The sequence below is a fragment of the Cyrtonyx montezumae genome, unplaced genomic scaffold (genome assembly GCF_038088225.1).
Source record: "Cyrtonyx montezumae isolate F1298 unplaced genomic scaffold, pur_monq_1.0 scaffold_7, whole genome shotgun sequence".
NCBI lineage: Eukaryota > Metazoa > Chordata > Aves > Galliformes > Odontophoridae > Cyrtonyx > Cyrtonyx montezumae.
In genome coordinates, this window is record NW_027072078.1 from 2,614,967 (window position 1) to 2,629,490 (window position 14,524).

Here is a 14,524-nt window from a genome sequence, read left to right on the forward strand (position 1 = left end):
CTGCAGCAGGGTGCCAGCATTGTGCTTGTGCTACTTCAACACCCTCAAGTCCCCAGGGCTAGACATGATGATGTCCACAGCTTCTGGGAGTCGTGATGCCACTTCTGGCTGGTGGATCCTGCCAACAAGGTGCAGATCTGAGCTGATCCTCAGAACCCAGGAAGCAAATGAGCACCACACTTCCCCACGCAGTCCCGTCCTGAAGGGATGCTCTGGAGGGTCTCCACACTGTGAGCAAGTCCTCGGCCCCATGTGTGGGGCCACATCTGGATGTGAACCAGCTGTTGGCAGCCTGAGCCATGCACACAAAGAGGCCATTGCAGCACGGGCTTTCAGTTGCAGAGAGGAAAGCCCGGGAGCTCGTTGCAAGCGTCAGGGCTGTGAAATCTGATTCTGTTGGATGTTATGGGCGAGGAGCCTTGAACATCATGGACAGGTGGCCACAGCTTGGGAAGGGGCTTTAACAAGGCATCGTGGATACAAGATCCTCTTTGTTGGGATGCTGCTGAAGGAGAATTGGCTGCGTGAGAGGCTTCGGCACAGCTGCCTGAACTCCTTACCTCCCACAGATCAAAGCCTGCCTTTCTAATCGCTGTCTTTTATTACGCTCGCCAGAATGCTCTCCTGCCATCCCACTGGGTTCGTAGGGGGAACAGGTGTTTTGAACAGAAGATTAATAGTTTTAAAAGTGTGCCCTGGGAGACAGGGCAACACGTGTTACTGCTGGGATGTGGGATGCTGAACCTGGCAGAGAGGCTCATACCAGAGCGTCTCCCTTGCTGGTACAGGATGCTCATCCCACCTCACATGGACGATGATGCTTTGGGCAGAACCTGACCTGTCTAGAGCCTGCCCAAGCACAAGCCAGGTTGTCAAGGGAGGCACTGAGAAGCATCCCAAGCTCCAAGTGCCAGCAGCACCCCTGGAGTGCCCCACGCATCCCATCCCGCTGATAAAGGTAGGAGAGGGACTGCTGGGGGACTGCCTCTCAAATGCCCCACTCAAATGCCCCACTCCATCACTCGAATGCCCCTCGCTGGGCAAGGGATCACACTGCATCCTCCCAAATTTCCCCTTACACACTGGAGATCCTCCTGTCCACCCCCTCAAATCCCCTGTGCTGGACCAGGGATTTCCTCTTCTCCTTACCTCAAAATCTGGGGGGTTTCTAAGCAAGTGAGTTGAGTGGTGAATGGTGTGGTGAAGAGAAGTGATGTTATGTTGTTCAAAGATACTGAATGTCTTCACCGTATTGGGCTGAAGTATGAGGAGAGCAAGAATTGCTGGCCCAAGAGCCAGGGTTATTTGGAAGGGGACAGAAACTTGGCTGAGGATCCCGTGGAACAAAGCAAAAACAGGAAAATGCATAGACATGGCCTCAAAAGTCAGAAAAACAAAGTTTAGGTTAAATACACATAGGGTCTCCTTTTCCCTTTGCAGGTTAAGAAAGGGCAGCCTGTGCCTGCAGAGCTGCTGGCAGAAGCAGTTGCTTCACTTTTTCCCTGCCCATACTTGAGAGTAGTGGGAGGAACAGGCTGGATTCCCCTTTTTTGTCGCCCCCCCCCCAGATCCCCAGCATCCCTGGCTCAGGCACGTTCCTTTAATTATAATGCCATTCCTGCACATTGCTGTAAACACCACTGTAAAGTGCCATGTAATGCAGAGAAGCACCTTAAATTCACAACAAAATGAAGCACTGGTGAAGTTGTGATGTCTAAACATTGTTCCCAGTCTTGGATGTTCTGAATGCACCGCCCCAACACCAGAACAGCAGACACAGCATCCTTGTGTCAGGGCATTCCCCAAGGCAGACCTGAGCTGTTTGAGTTGGCTGCAAGATTACAAGAGGGGAAAGTGGTCGCAGGCTGCAAGCACTCGGAAAAGGGTTGGGTGTAGGAAATGGCCTCCTCTGGGTGCATCAGCTACTCACTGCTTCCTCTCTGCCCCACACAGCTCATAAAAACAAGGTGTTTGTCCTCTTTGATAGCAGCGGGCAGCAGAAAGCAGACTTTGATGTCATGGAAGGAAATAACGTATTTAGGCACGGCCCTCGCTCAGGTCAGACACAGCTCATATAAATCAGGGTACTGAGGAGATGGGGAAGGGTGTGGAGAAGTTCAACTTGACCCTTTACCACCATTTTCTTTAACTTTCCCATTAAATTAACTTTCCTATTGTCCCGTATCGCTGTGCTACATCTTATTTTTTTCCTGTCGCAGTTCTTTTGTTCCCCTGAAATGCTTTAGAGCAAGATGAGAAAGGGAAACCTTTAGTCATCAGCATTGCAGAGCATGCCTTCAGATCCCAGACAGCGCACGAAAGCGGCAGAGGAAAAACAGACCCTCCACAGCACCCCCAGCAATCCTTCTTGGAAATGGCTTGAGCCCCCTTTGAAAACAACATATCGTCCCTTTGGATGCTCAGTCCTCACAAACTCAAACCCATTTTGGCCGCTGCATTAAGATTCATAGTGGGCATAAATGAGTTTCGGAGATTTTCGTGCCATCATCGCCGTAAGGAGCTGAATAAAAATCACATTAAATATACTTTATACTTCTGCAACAGCTGGCAGCCAAGTCTTAAAGTGCTTTTCAATCCCACGGGCCAAAAGTAGAACCACAATCCTTTCAAGTCAAAGAGATTTCCCATTAATTTAACCTCTCCAGATTTGCCGTGGGACAGATTTTGTGAGGCTAGGCTCTTCCTTTAGTGCTTAAGCCAAAGAGAGGCACCCCAAAGAGGCAGATGACCCTGTGAGTGACCACTGGGTTGACCCATCTGTCTGGAGATTTGAGATGGTGCCCATCAGTGGGGATGGGAGCTGGGATCTTTAGGTGGATCCCACTGGAGCTGAGATGGAGATGACACTGGGATGTAGTTGCTGTCCAGAGAGCAGGTTTGGGCTGGATTCATATCTACCCATGAAATATTTCACTTCAGTTCTCTGCTGTGTGGAAGCCATCCCAGTGTTGGTGTGGAGAGAGGCAAGCAGAGAGAAAGGGGAAAAAAAAGAAGGGAGAGGAAAGGGGCATTTCTAGCTATATTGCTTGCAGAGGATCCGTGGTCCTGTTCGTTTTGGGAAGCTCAGCACTGGCTGCTCCAAAACAGAACGAGTTTCTGGCGTGGAGGGGACAGTGGGACACTTGGAGGTGCTCAGGAGATGAACTGGAGCAAACTGGAGCAGAGCAACAAAGCCACGCTCCCATTTCCACGGGTTTTACGCGTTTCCCTTGCAGCTGGTGCCCTCTCGCGGTATCACTTCTCTCGCAGGTATGTGTCAACAATATACATACGTCGAGGATACACTTAGAGGATATATGCACATAGATATCCCTTTTTTATTGCCATTTTTATACGGATATCCTCTGGATGTATTATCCTATACATATATCTTGTTTATATATATGTGTGCATACGGGGGTTGGGCGGGATGATGTCTGGAGGTCCCTTCCCACCCCTACAGTCCCGCGATCCCGTGATATATGCATATATCTCCTCTAAATACACGTGCACAGATACGGGGAGGGTATATGTAGAGATACACGCGAAAAAACGTATGGAGATGTACACTACCCTACGCAGATACGCATATATACATGCTATACATACCCCCGAGCTCGTGGCCACGCCCCCAAGGCTCTGGCCCCGCCCTCCAGTGCTCCCTGCCCTGAAGTCCTCCAAAACATAAGAGAGTGAGAGAGAGAGCGGCCACCCACGCTCGGAGGGCGGAAGTCCGTCATGCCTGGGACGGAAGTTACGTCACGGCGCGACCGCCGCCTGCAGGGACGGCAGCTGTGGCCGCGGGAGGATGCCGGTGGCGGTGATGGCGGAGGGCGGTTTCGGCTTCAGGAAGCTGCTGGAGCAGTGCGAGACTCAGGAGCTGGAGGTGCGGGGGGAGGGTCACTGTGGGGCTGGGGTTCGAGTTGGCCCGGTAGTGGGAGGGTTTGGGGGGGTATGAGGCAGGAGAGGCGGCGGGAGGAGGAGGAGAGCAGCGAGGTGGGCCTGGGGAGTTGCTTCTGGCTTTGCGAGGCTCAGGTTAGAGGGCCGCGGTGTTCCCCGCACGAAAATCCTCATAGCCTCCAGTAAACTTGGACGGTTTCCACCTGCTTGCCCCGTGGCCGTCCTCGTCACGTTGGGGTCATAATCCTGATGCTGTAATCCTGTGCGTGTGCTGCTCGAGGCTGTTCACTGGCGATATCCACGGAGTTCTGTGGGGTTTGCGGCGTGTTTATAAACGTGGAGTTTGTGCATCTGGCTGTAGTGGTTTAAAAGAAAGGCAGAATCTGAGTCTTCCCCTTCTGCATACTCTTCAGGTCTTTATTTAGGCTTTCAGTCCTGTTATCCCAGCGATTGAAGCTGATGTAGTCAGTGCTGGCTTGTGCTAGCAGAATGATGTTTTTCACCTTTCTGTCGATGAGCATCGCAGCTTTACAGGGCAAGGGATAATCCTCAAATGGAAAGAGGCAGTGCTTATAGCTCTGCAACACTGGGCCTCAGTTGAAAATGGAAATCAACTTCATTTCCTGCTTCTCTGCTGAGCCCAGGTGCCTCCACGTGCTTCTGCCATGGTGCTGCAGCTTCTTTGTGTGCCCCTAATACAGTGGAAGCGCATTATGGAGTTGCAGAGGAGTTGCTGCCCTGGAAATAGGGGCAGTCCACTTCCTCAGGTGATGAGTGTGCACGCTTGGTGAAGAAGCATCCCCTTGTACCACGTGGAAGAGTTGTGTGTTTTACTTGGAAGCTGTATATATTCTTCGAAGGAGCACCTGGACAGCACTTACAGTGCAGGTGTTCATTAGGGTGGTGTAAGGATAGTTAGGGTAATGAGGTGGTGCTGCTCATCAGACAGCATGTTAAGTTGCTGTACTAAATTCCCACTGAGAAACGCCAGTTCACTTACAGCTGATTTCTATAAAAGCAATGACCTTTTCATTCTAATTTAACAGCCCTCAGAGCTGTGCTTGTTGTTTGGCATGGATCATTTGTTTGAGACTGCCTTTCTGGCCTCTGTGGGGTTATCGTACCTGTGGGCTGGGTGTCAGACATTGAGCCCAGGATGTTTTGGGCTTTGCTACTGCATCCAGAGGTTTGGCATCCCTCCTTAGCTTCCCTGCTGGACGTCAGCAGGCTCCAGGGGCTGTTACAAAGTCACTGCATTTAAACTGTGCTCTGTTTAGGGCTTCTCCAGATGAACAGGAGAGCCTCAGCTGCTGTTTAAACTGTTCCCAAATAGTTTGGCTGTGCTGGTAAGTTATGTGCTGTGCATGTCTGCATCCACATCAAGGTTCTTGCAGGCACAGCGATACCAGCTGACAGAATTCATGTTTTACAACCTGTTATTACAGGACCTGGCTTTGTTTCAGAGCACACAGTCCAGAGAACACTCGCAGAGCTGTTGTATTTGTGGATGAATAATGAGCCCCAGAAATGTCAGAGCAGCTGGGGGTGATGCCTCCTTAGCAACACAGCTGATCCTCTCCTTTTGGTTTTGATGAGCCTGTAAATTGCAGGTGTAAATAAACTTCTGGTGCAAAGTTATTTATCATAGAAAACTACAGCTGCATTAATTAATGTGCCTAACAAAGTGATTTGTACTTGTTCTTTAGGCCCCTGGAGGAATTGCAACACCCCTTGTTTATGGCCAACTTCTAGCTTTGTACCTTCTGCATAACGACATGTAAGTGGCTCTTATTAACCTTTAACCTCTGGCACTGGGTTTGTTGCTATTAGCCTGCTCCAGATTGATGTGCAGTTCCTGTCAGTTGTGTGACTGACAGTGTGTGTGTCATCTTAGAATGAAATGCTGTCATCTTAGAGTAATGAAGATGTGCTTAGGGTTTATTGGAACAGTGCTTATTTATTCAGGCAGAGTGCAGGGCACTGCTGTATGCTCACACTGCAGGCTCGTTGGTCTAGGGGTATGATTCTCGCTTAGGGTGCGAGAGGTCCCGGGTTCAAATCCCGGACGAGCCCTTCTTTTTCAGGTTGGAACTAGATGATCTTTAAAGCTCCCTTGCATCCTGAGCTGTTCTGTGATTCTCCCTTGGCAAATTCCACGCTGTGTTGAGGTTGTATAGTAAGGAGATTAAAACTCATTTTGATCTGGTGCTATAGAACTCTGCTCTGTGGAGAATTCTCTTTTGAGAATGTTTGCTTCCATTTTATATTTCTGCTAATGTACTCTAAAGATCAGTAATTAAATATTACAGTGTGTTCAGCCTCTGTGATGCACGTGAGAAAACTAGATTGGGAAGAGCAAGCACTGTCTAAATCTTCTAAAGTGAGCTGCAGCAGTGCTAAGAATGTATTTGTACCATTAACAAGTAATATTAGTGCTTTGTTTTTAGCTCATGCTGCCAAGTTTTTCCTCTTATTTTATAATTTATCTATTTTATAATGCATTAGTGCATGTGTATATATTTATAAATGCACATATACCGGTGGGAAGCGTGCTCAGGAAGGGCACTGAGAAGTCTTTTTTCCTTTCTTTAGGAACAATGCACGGTACCTTTGGAAAAGAATCCCTCCTGCTATCAAATCAGTAAGTACTTCCTAACGTTCTAGTTGATGCTAGAACAGTTTTACCTAAGCTGGGAAATGACTTTTTCCCTCTCCACAGTTTCTGCTTGCTGAGTACATAGTTCCTGCCATGACCACACAGCCAGCATATGGCATGCTGTTCTTCCATAGATCTCCAAGTTGCAAATCTGGCTGTTGCTTCTTTTCCTTCCCAAGTGATCTCATGACATAACAGTTCTGCAAATCTAGAGTTTTATTAGAAAGCCTCACAATAAAGAGTAGTCAGCTGAAAGGAGGCATTGACTCTGGTCTGAGTATCTGACTCTGGGCTGGGGTTGCGCTCTATATGAGGAGCAAAATACCTTGTGTAGTGAATTAGAACTTGATATTAGTTGTACCATCAAATTTAACTGTCTGAAGGCATTTTGATCTGCACTGCCTTTGGATCAAAGATGCGTTTTGAAGCTTTAGCTACTTAAAAATAATACTGTTACTTAAACTGGTGTTTAGTTACTCTTTTGGCAGACTTCTGAACCTGTTGTCCAGTGTGCAACACAGTAAAAGTAGTCCTTAAAGCAAGTCATGGGAATGCAGTTATAGTGAGGGTGATGTCATTTTTAGTGTGACCCATGTTCAAGACTTTCAAGCTAATTTATCTTTGCTATGCAGACAACATCTGCACTCTGTAAAACCTCTACTGAAGAAGGAAGCATCTCTTTGAGGAGACGATAGCTGTGCTTTGCCCACTCCAGTCAGTGGTCTGAGTACAAGCTGTCCTCTGTGGTTTTAGCTGCTATACCAGCCTGAATTGGTATGACTGATGTGAGCACACTTTGCTCATGTGGGTGATAAGCTTTGGCAGAAGGATGGGTCAGGAATTAGCAGCTATGATAGCTATTAAAACAAGATTTCCCAGGGCTCCTTTCTTCATCGTTAGAGGTATTGATACCCACTTGCAATGGGGAAAGGAAGGCAGTAGGAGTGAGTTTGTGCAGAGTGGTCACTGTAGAGACCAGTCAACTCTGGATTAACTGTTTTTATCAACCACAGGCAAATGCTGAGCTTGGAGCAGTTTGGTCAGTGGGACAAAGAATCTGGCAGAGAGACTTCCCAGGAATCTATACAGCAATCAGTGCACATCAGTGGTCTGAGACTGTTCAGCCTATCATGGAAGCACTTAGAGGTACAAACTGAACTCCTGCAGGTAGCATGTAACCTGAAGTTATCTGTGTGTGCTTTTTGACAAGTGACTGCTTGGGAATGCTCTAATCAAAGCTGGCCAGGAGGTTTGCCTAGATTTTGTTTTGCTAGGAGGATTTTAGGTATTGATTGTAAAGGAAAAGCTTACTACAGAAACTTCTGGATTATAACAGACATATTTTGGTCTATCGCGTGTCCTTGTATCTTCTTAACATTTCATATGATTTGTTTCATTTTGTGATAGCACAGTGGACACAGCTTGGTCAAACTCATTCAACAAAGAGTGCTGGCAGTTTGATTTGGCGTTTCAGAACCTTGTGATACTCAAAAGTTTCTTTTAAACGTGGCTTTCTTTTAAACAAATGGTTTAGCACTTACAGGCCGTGTGATGCTAATGTGCAAACGAGCAGTCTTGCCCCTAGAGGGCACTACCGACTGCTGAAGAGCTTCCAGAGTATTTTGCAATAGCAAATTTTCTGTGGCTTTCAGGAACAGCCGCTTTGCAGATGCTTTGCTATCAATGCAGGCCGGGTGGGGAAAAGAGCATGAACAGTTGTAACTAACTGCTGCTTTATAATGATTTTTTTTTCGTGATTTTCTGATTCTGAACAATTTGATGTGAGTTTTATTTCAAATGGTGACTACTGTCCAAAGCTGAGTTTCCCAAACTGCAGTTTGCCTGAGACTGGTAATACCCTAGCTGCATTTGGAGATGAAATGCTGTCCCTGAGGGGTTTTCTCATGACATAAGCAAGCTGTTGTCTCTATTTGTGACCCTTGAGGACTGAATAAATTGTTGGGAGGGAGAAGTTTGAGGTTCTAGTGGTTTTCCAAATGGGTTTTGTTCTGTTTGTATTGGAAGCATTATCTCAGATTTCCTAGCTGTGGAGATTAGTATGTCTGCTCACAGCCCTTCTCTCTTTCTAGATGCAACCAGGAGGCGAGCTTTTGGACTGGTTTCTCAGGCATATACCTCAATAGTTGCAGATGATTTTGCAGCCTTCGTTGGGCTTCCTGTAGAAGAAGCTGTGAAAGGTACTTTTGTATCTGTTCATTGAGTGAAGTGGCCTGAGAGCTATTGGTGATGGTGAATAGAAACATGTGTAGGAACTCGGAAATTAACCTACAGAAAGTCAATGAGGCAGTAAATAGAGGTAAATTGCTTAGTTTGGGATACATGTTTTACTTGCCACTGTTTCCCTTTGTTATTTTCCTCTTCTGTATGTGGGTGTGTCAGAGCAATTTGCCAGTGAACAAAAAGTGAAGGCTCACCTGCTGTTACTTTCAAGGGCTTATTTGTTGAAGTAAATGACTGCCTGTGAGAAGCATCCTAGGTTTGTAGCAGGGTACTGAGGTGCTTTCTTATTGGTCTTAGTGTGCATCTGTTTTGTTTCTGGCAGTTGTATAAGATTCGTTCTTACACATGTAAGAAATAAATGAATGTCTTTTCAGGTGTATTAGAACAGGGCTGGCAAGCAGACTTCTCCACTCGTATGGTAATGCCTAAAAAGCCAGGTAGGTGGAGCTGTTATTTCATTAGACGTTGAATTTAACTTTTTCTAAGAATTAGATGCTAGTTTTTAATTAAAAATTTTTGCATAATATTCTTTTGCCCATTTTATATGGACTTACGCAGCTGTAAAACATGGGATGTTTATAAAATGTAGGAAGTGCAAATTAGTGAGTTTAGTTTAAGGTTACAAGCAGTCTGGGTTAAGCTAAATCCTCAAATTAACATTTTTTAAACAAAAGCAGACAGGATATGCTATGGTTTCTCCTCCTCTGCTGTTGGCTCTCACTCAGTGGAACGTAAGTTGGATGACCTCAAATGACGTCTTAATTTAATAAAGATGAGCAGGAATATACCATTTTAAACCTGAGAGCTGTTGTTAGGAGAGGCTGAATCTTCAGCAGGGATCGAGCAGATCTTTGTTCTGAGGACCTGAAGTTGTTGGTGTAATTTCCTTTGCTTTTTAACTCTCGTGCTCTTAAGTATTCCTGCAGAAGTGGTGATCTTGTTATTACGGTTTCCTAAGGTGGTATCTAAGGCTGTTTTCTGTTTGAAAGAAGGATGAGCATTAATCTGTGAAGGCAGAGATCTTTTCTCTTAGGCTGTATAATACAGCTCTGGAAATAGGAGTCAAATTGTCGCGTAGATAACATCTGTGAAACTAAGGGCAGAGCGGGGAGAAAGTCTTTCATATGGGCAGAATCCTTAGGTGTTCAGACCCCATAACACCTGATTAAACTTGTGCTGATGGGATTTTTTTCTCTGGGGAAGCATAACCAACCAAAGTCCTGAGCTTTTGCCTTCGACCAGTTTCTTTTTTTCATGGAGTGGTTGCAAAATGTGTGGGTTGGTCACTGGATGTTGAGTATTGTGCATTTTAACCTTGGCACTGAATAGGTTTTGTTTCAAATACCTTTTTTTTTTTAATCCAGTTTAGGCTCGGTGTATATGATTGCTTAAAATTAGTGCAGTGGGTTAAACTTCTCTTGCATTTTTCTATAGGTGTACTGGAAGCCTCCTTTAACAGATTTATTCCTTCATCAGGTATTTGCTACAGTCTACTTGCATATATTGAAGGCTTGCATGATTTATACAGTTTTATCAGTGCTAGAAGATGACTTGAATCCTAGAGAACCATGTCCATCCCTTACAAATATCATAAATATTCCTCTTATGTTTGGAGTAGCAAGCATTTACACAAGCACCTGTATACATATATTCCCACAGGCTGTGGGAAAAGGCCTGTACACACTGCCTTTTCCCACAGCCTGTGCAGTGCTTTTTGTCAGTCAGATAACCCAAGAGATTTGTAAGCTGTTACACTGAACTTTATAAGGGAAGGAGCAGCTGAAGAGCTCCGGGAGGCTTTTTTCCTCAAGTGGAGATGCTGTCAATCCTCATTATTCACAGGTTCCAGTGTATGCAACATGTTTTATTGGAAGCATGCTGAAAACTGGAACTTGTTCGAGTGCTTTTGCTGTTAGTAACTCTTGGACAACTTAATGTTGCAGATGACAGAAAAGTATTCTGTCAGCTAAAGCTGTGTAGTTGAGAGCAAACATAGGTATGTGCCCTGTCACTGTGACATGTTTTTCTTTATTACTGTGATGGATGGTTGACTTGCTTTCTTCATTAATATGGTATTTACTTTGTTCTTCTAGAACCTGCTCCAGTTCCACCAATTCCAAATGAACAGCAGTTGGCCAGATTGACTGACTACGTGGCTTTCCTTGAAAATTGATGAACCTGCTTCTCTGTGTAGAGCAACTTGAGAATCCTGTGTACTGGCAGTTCTAGAAATCTACGACTTCTTTTGTGTTTGTTAAATCTTGCAGCATCCCCTTCTCTAAAGTGTAAAGTATACAGTGTATTTTGTTTTGCCAAAGCCAAGCTAGCAATTGAAACAACCCTTTAGGTAGTACTTGTTCAGTAGGTACACAGCAGTATTACACAGTGAGGCTTTTTTTACTGACTTGCAGCCGAGAGATGCAGGACTTTTTTCAAGTATATGGAAAGTAGAGAAGAAAACTTTGAGCAATGAGACAGGTTAGTGGTATGAGGGGGTTAATATTACTTGGTTACTTGCTTCTGTGGTGAGCACTGCAGTGCTTAATGCAGGTCAGTTGTATGTTCATCTAAAGCACAAAGTTATAGACTGCTCTACTTGCATCTGTTGAGAATGTTTTGATGAAACAGTAACACAACTTACAATGATTCTTTTGGAGATCTTTGACATTTTTCTTTTCTCTTGTTGGTCTCTATGGTTTCAATCTTCTTTCTTGTTTTGATTGAGATTTAATGTTGGGTGTGTTTTTTATGGAGTCCTTTATGGAAAGGCAAAGGTTTGCTTTGAGGAATAAATGTTTTAAAGGTTTTACTTTTTGAGTACACATAGGACACTAGGTATTTCACTTGGAAACAATATACCTTCTTAAAGCCTGTCATGGTGTGGTTCTTATCAGTACAGTAAACTTGGATCTGCTACAAACAGCTCTCACCTGCCTTCAAGCTTTCTGAATTTGCAATTACTGGAAAAGACTTTAGAAATCAGATAGGTAAATTGGATAGGATTCCCTGAGTTAGAGGCCAGTCAGGAGAAGGATATTTTTGTGCTGCAATGTCAGTTTTTGGAATAAATTTCCTATACCAGAGCATCTTTGAGCTGAGAGTGGATATTTGGAAACAGAAAGCTGAGTTACATTCCCAGGCCTTTTACCATTCTTATGATGGTGAAGGCTGTGGAGAATAGTGGTGCTTTAAAGGGCAGTGCGTGCTGTCACTCACTTCTAATCCCCGTTTTTCAACATCATATTCGGTGGTTTATTGTTGAAGATGTCAGGTGTGCTCTGTTATGATTGTTTTTCCAGTGTGCACTACCTACTGTACATTCTCTTGCTGGGGGATGTGTTAGCAGGGAGGAATTCTAAACTGTGCACTGCTGCTTTGAGAGCTCCCTTTGTATGTAAACATTTAGTCCAAATGATTATTTATTTGAAACTAACCTAAGACCTGGATTGCAAAATATGATGCAAACTTATCTTCAGTGATATTAAAGAACACGTTTACACTGATCTTGTGTGCTTTGGTTTTGTTTTATGAGTGCAGTTCTGGTTTGGCTTGTTTTTCAATGGATTCTGATTGGACTGATTTGAACAGAGCTAGTTAAAGATTAGTGCAGTGTTTAGATGGGTACTTAGAACAACTTCATGTTCATATTAAAATTAAAATACTGGCCTTCAGGTGTCATGTGAAAGTTCACATACTTTACACTTTTGTACATAGGTGAGAATTTTCCCTTGTGTGTGCATATTGGACAATATTGTTGGAATTATTGTTTTTTTTGCAGCATATGGGTACAATTCTGCTGGGGGGAGAGGGGGGAGGTAGATCTGAAGCTGCCTGCAAAACAATTCCATACTTCCTCAATACTTTTTTTTCTTTCCCTTCAGTGCAAGTGCCATTTGATTCTCTTGTGTAGATACTGATCGACCCTGTCTCGATATTCATGTTTAAATGAGCAGGTGAGGAGTAGGCTGTATTTTCATATTTCTGGTTCTGCTACAGAGTATTTAACGTTGGTGAGGTAGAGATATTAGATTCAAATGCTGTACTTGGTGTGACTAAAGCAAATGATGCAAATTACTGAAATGGTGAAGCACTGGAGCAGCTTGCCAACTAGAGATGCCCTGTTCCCTGAGTCTTTCAAGGCAAGGCTGGTTCAGGCCCTGGGCAGCCTGATTTAGTTGTGCATGTCCCTCTTCATTGCAGGGCAGTTGGATTAGATGACTTTGTTCCCTTCTAACTTCTAAAGATTCTATGATTCTAATTCATGTTATTTTGGAGTAAAACTGGAATAGGTCTTAACTACTGCCAGCTTAAAATAAATGCCTTTGGGAATACTGATGATAAATGTCGTGAGACCTTTAAGGAACTTGTTTAGGATGGATTGAGCTAATGAAGTCAAATTTTTCAGCATGCTCTTAAAAGCAGTGATCATCTGATTCACAGTACCTTTAAGTAGGGAGTTAATAGCCAGTGGCAAGGGTATCTTAGTCTTCTGTGGAGATTAATGCTGCCATGGATGGTTTGTTGTCTGCACTTAACTATACCTTTGTCCCTCAAAGTGGCTAAGAGGAGTACCTCGAAGTACTATGAAATGACAGCGTTTAGTTTTAAGATATTTGAGCAGAAATTCTGGATTTACAACAGATAGTGAAATGGACAGTTGGATTTAGTGGCAAGGCAAGTGCAGCTTCTGCATGTTAGCAGAGGATCTCGAGGTAGAAAGATGGATGTTGATGTTATAGCCTAAGTAATCCTATCATCCCCCTGTACTCAGCTCTGGTACGGCCGCACCTCGAGTACTGTGTTCAGTTTTGGGCCCCTCACTACAAGAAGGACATTGAGGCCCTGGAGCGTGTTCAGAGAAGGGCAACAAAACTGGTGAGGGGTCTGGAGCACAAGTCTTATGAGGAGCGGCTGAGGGAGCTGGGATTGTTTAGTCTGGAGAAGAGGAGGCTCAGAGGAGACCTTATTGCACTCTACCACTTCCTGAAGGGGGGTTGTGGTGAGGAGGGGGTAGGCCTCTTCTCCCTGATAAGTAATGACAGGACGAGAGGGAATGGCCACAAGTTGCGCCAGGGAAAATTTAGATTAGACCTCAGGAAGCATTTCTTTTCTGAAAGAGTGGTCAGGCACTGGAATGGCCTGCCTAGGGAGGTGGTTGAGGCACCATCCCTAGCGCTGTTCAAGAAGCGTTTAGATGAGGTGCTAAAGGACTTAATTTAGTAGTTGGGTAGAGATAGTGATAGGAGGATGGTTGGACTAGATGATCTTATAGGTCCTTTCCAACCTTATGAACTTATGAACTTATTAGGCAGACTGAATGCCACAAGAAAGCTGTCCTTAGAGCTATTGTTAACCTACCAAGCTGAAATGAGAAGCTTGGAGCTCTTGTAGAGGCAGTGAGTAGCCTTGGTACAGGAGCTACTTTAGGCTCACTCCAATGCGCGTGAGGTTCTTTAATTGGTAAGTACTTACATTTTTGACATGTCCTGTAAAAAACTTTTTGAAGGGGTTCATAACATCAAGAAAAAAAATTGCCATGTGCCATTGAAGAAGCTGAGATTACACGTCGTTTGTTTTAAAACAAAGCTGTTCCTTTCTCTTCTTGGCTTGGGCCCACCTTGTTCTAAACACCACAGCCTCAAAGGGATCAATAATAAATTTGGCTGAGTTGAATTAGTCCATTAGATGTGATCTACGTTAAAAGATTTCAGTTCACACTTTCACTGC

General features: G+C 44.6%; 1 protein-coding gene and 1 non-coding gene across 2 annotated transcripts; both read left to right on the forward strand.

Moving 5' to 3' along the window:
* Positions 1 to 3,778: 3,778 nt before the first annotated feature.
* Positions 3,779 to 11,539, forward strand: COPS8 (COP9 signalosome subunit 8). Its single transcript, XM_065750397.1, has 8 exons — positions 3,779 to 3,886; positions 5,607 to 5,677; positions 6,493 to 6,541; positions 7,570 to 7,702; positions 8,647 to 8,754; positions 9,172 to 9,234; positions 10,232 to 10,273; positions 10,891 to 11,539. The coding sequence occupies exons 1-8, from the start codon at positions 3,809 to 3,811 to the stop codon at positions 10,968 to 10,970; spliced, it is 624 nt and encodes a 207-aa protein (XP_065606469.1). The 5' UTR covers positions 3,779 to 3,808; the 3' UTR covers positions 10,971 to 11,539.
* Positions 5,902 to 5,973, forward strand: TRNAP-AGG (transfer RNA proline (anticodon AGG)). Its single transcript has one exon. It is a non-coding gene; the product is annotated as a tRNA-Pro (tRNA).
* Positions 11,540 to 14,524: the final 2,985 nt, after the last annotated feature.

What these genes read in the sequence shown, in the direction of transcription:
- COPS8 (XM_065750397.1), top strand. Translation starts at nt 3,809, where the DNA reads ATGCCGGTGGCGGTGATGGCGGAGGGCGGTTTCGGCTTCAGGAAGCTG. An exon ending in TACCTTCTGCATAACGACAT is followed by an intron (nt 5,678 to 6,492) that starts GTAAGTGGCTCT and finishes TCCTTTCTTTAG; the next exon opens with GAACAATGCACGGTACCTTT. An exon ending in TGTAGAAGAAGCTGTGAAAG is followed by an intron (nt 8,755 to 9,171) that starts GTACTTTTGTAT and finishes ATGTCTTTTCAG; the next exon opens with GTGTATTAGAACAGGGCTGG.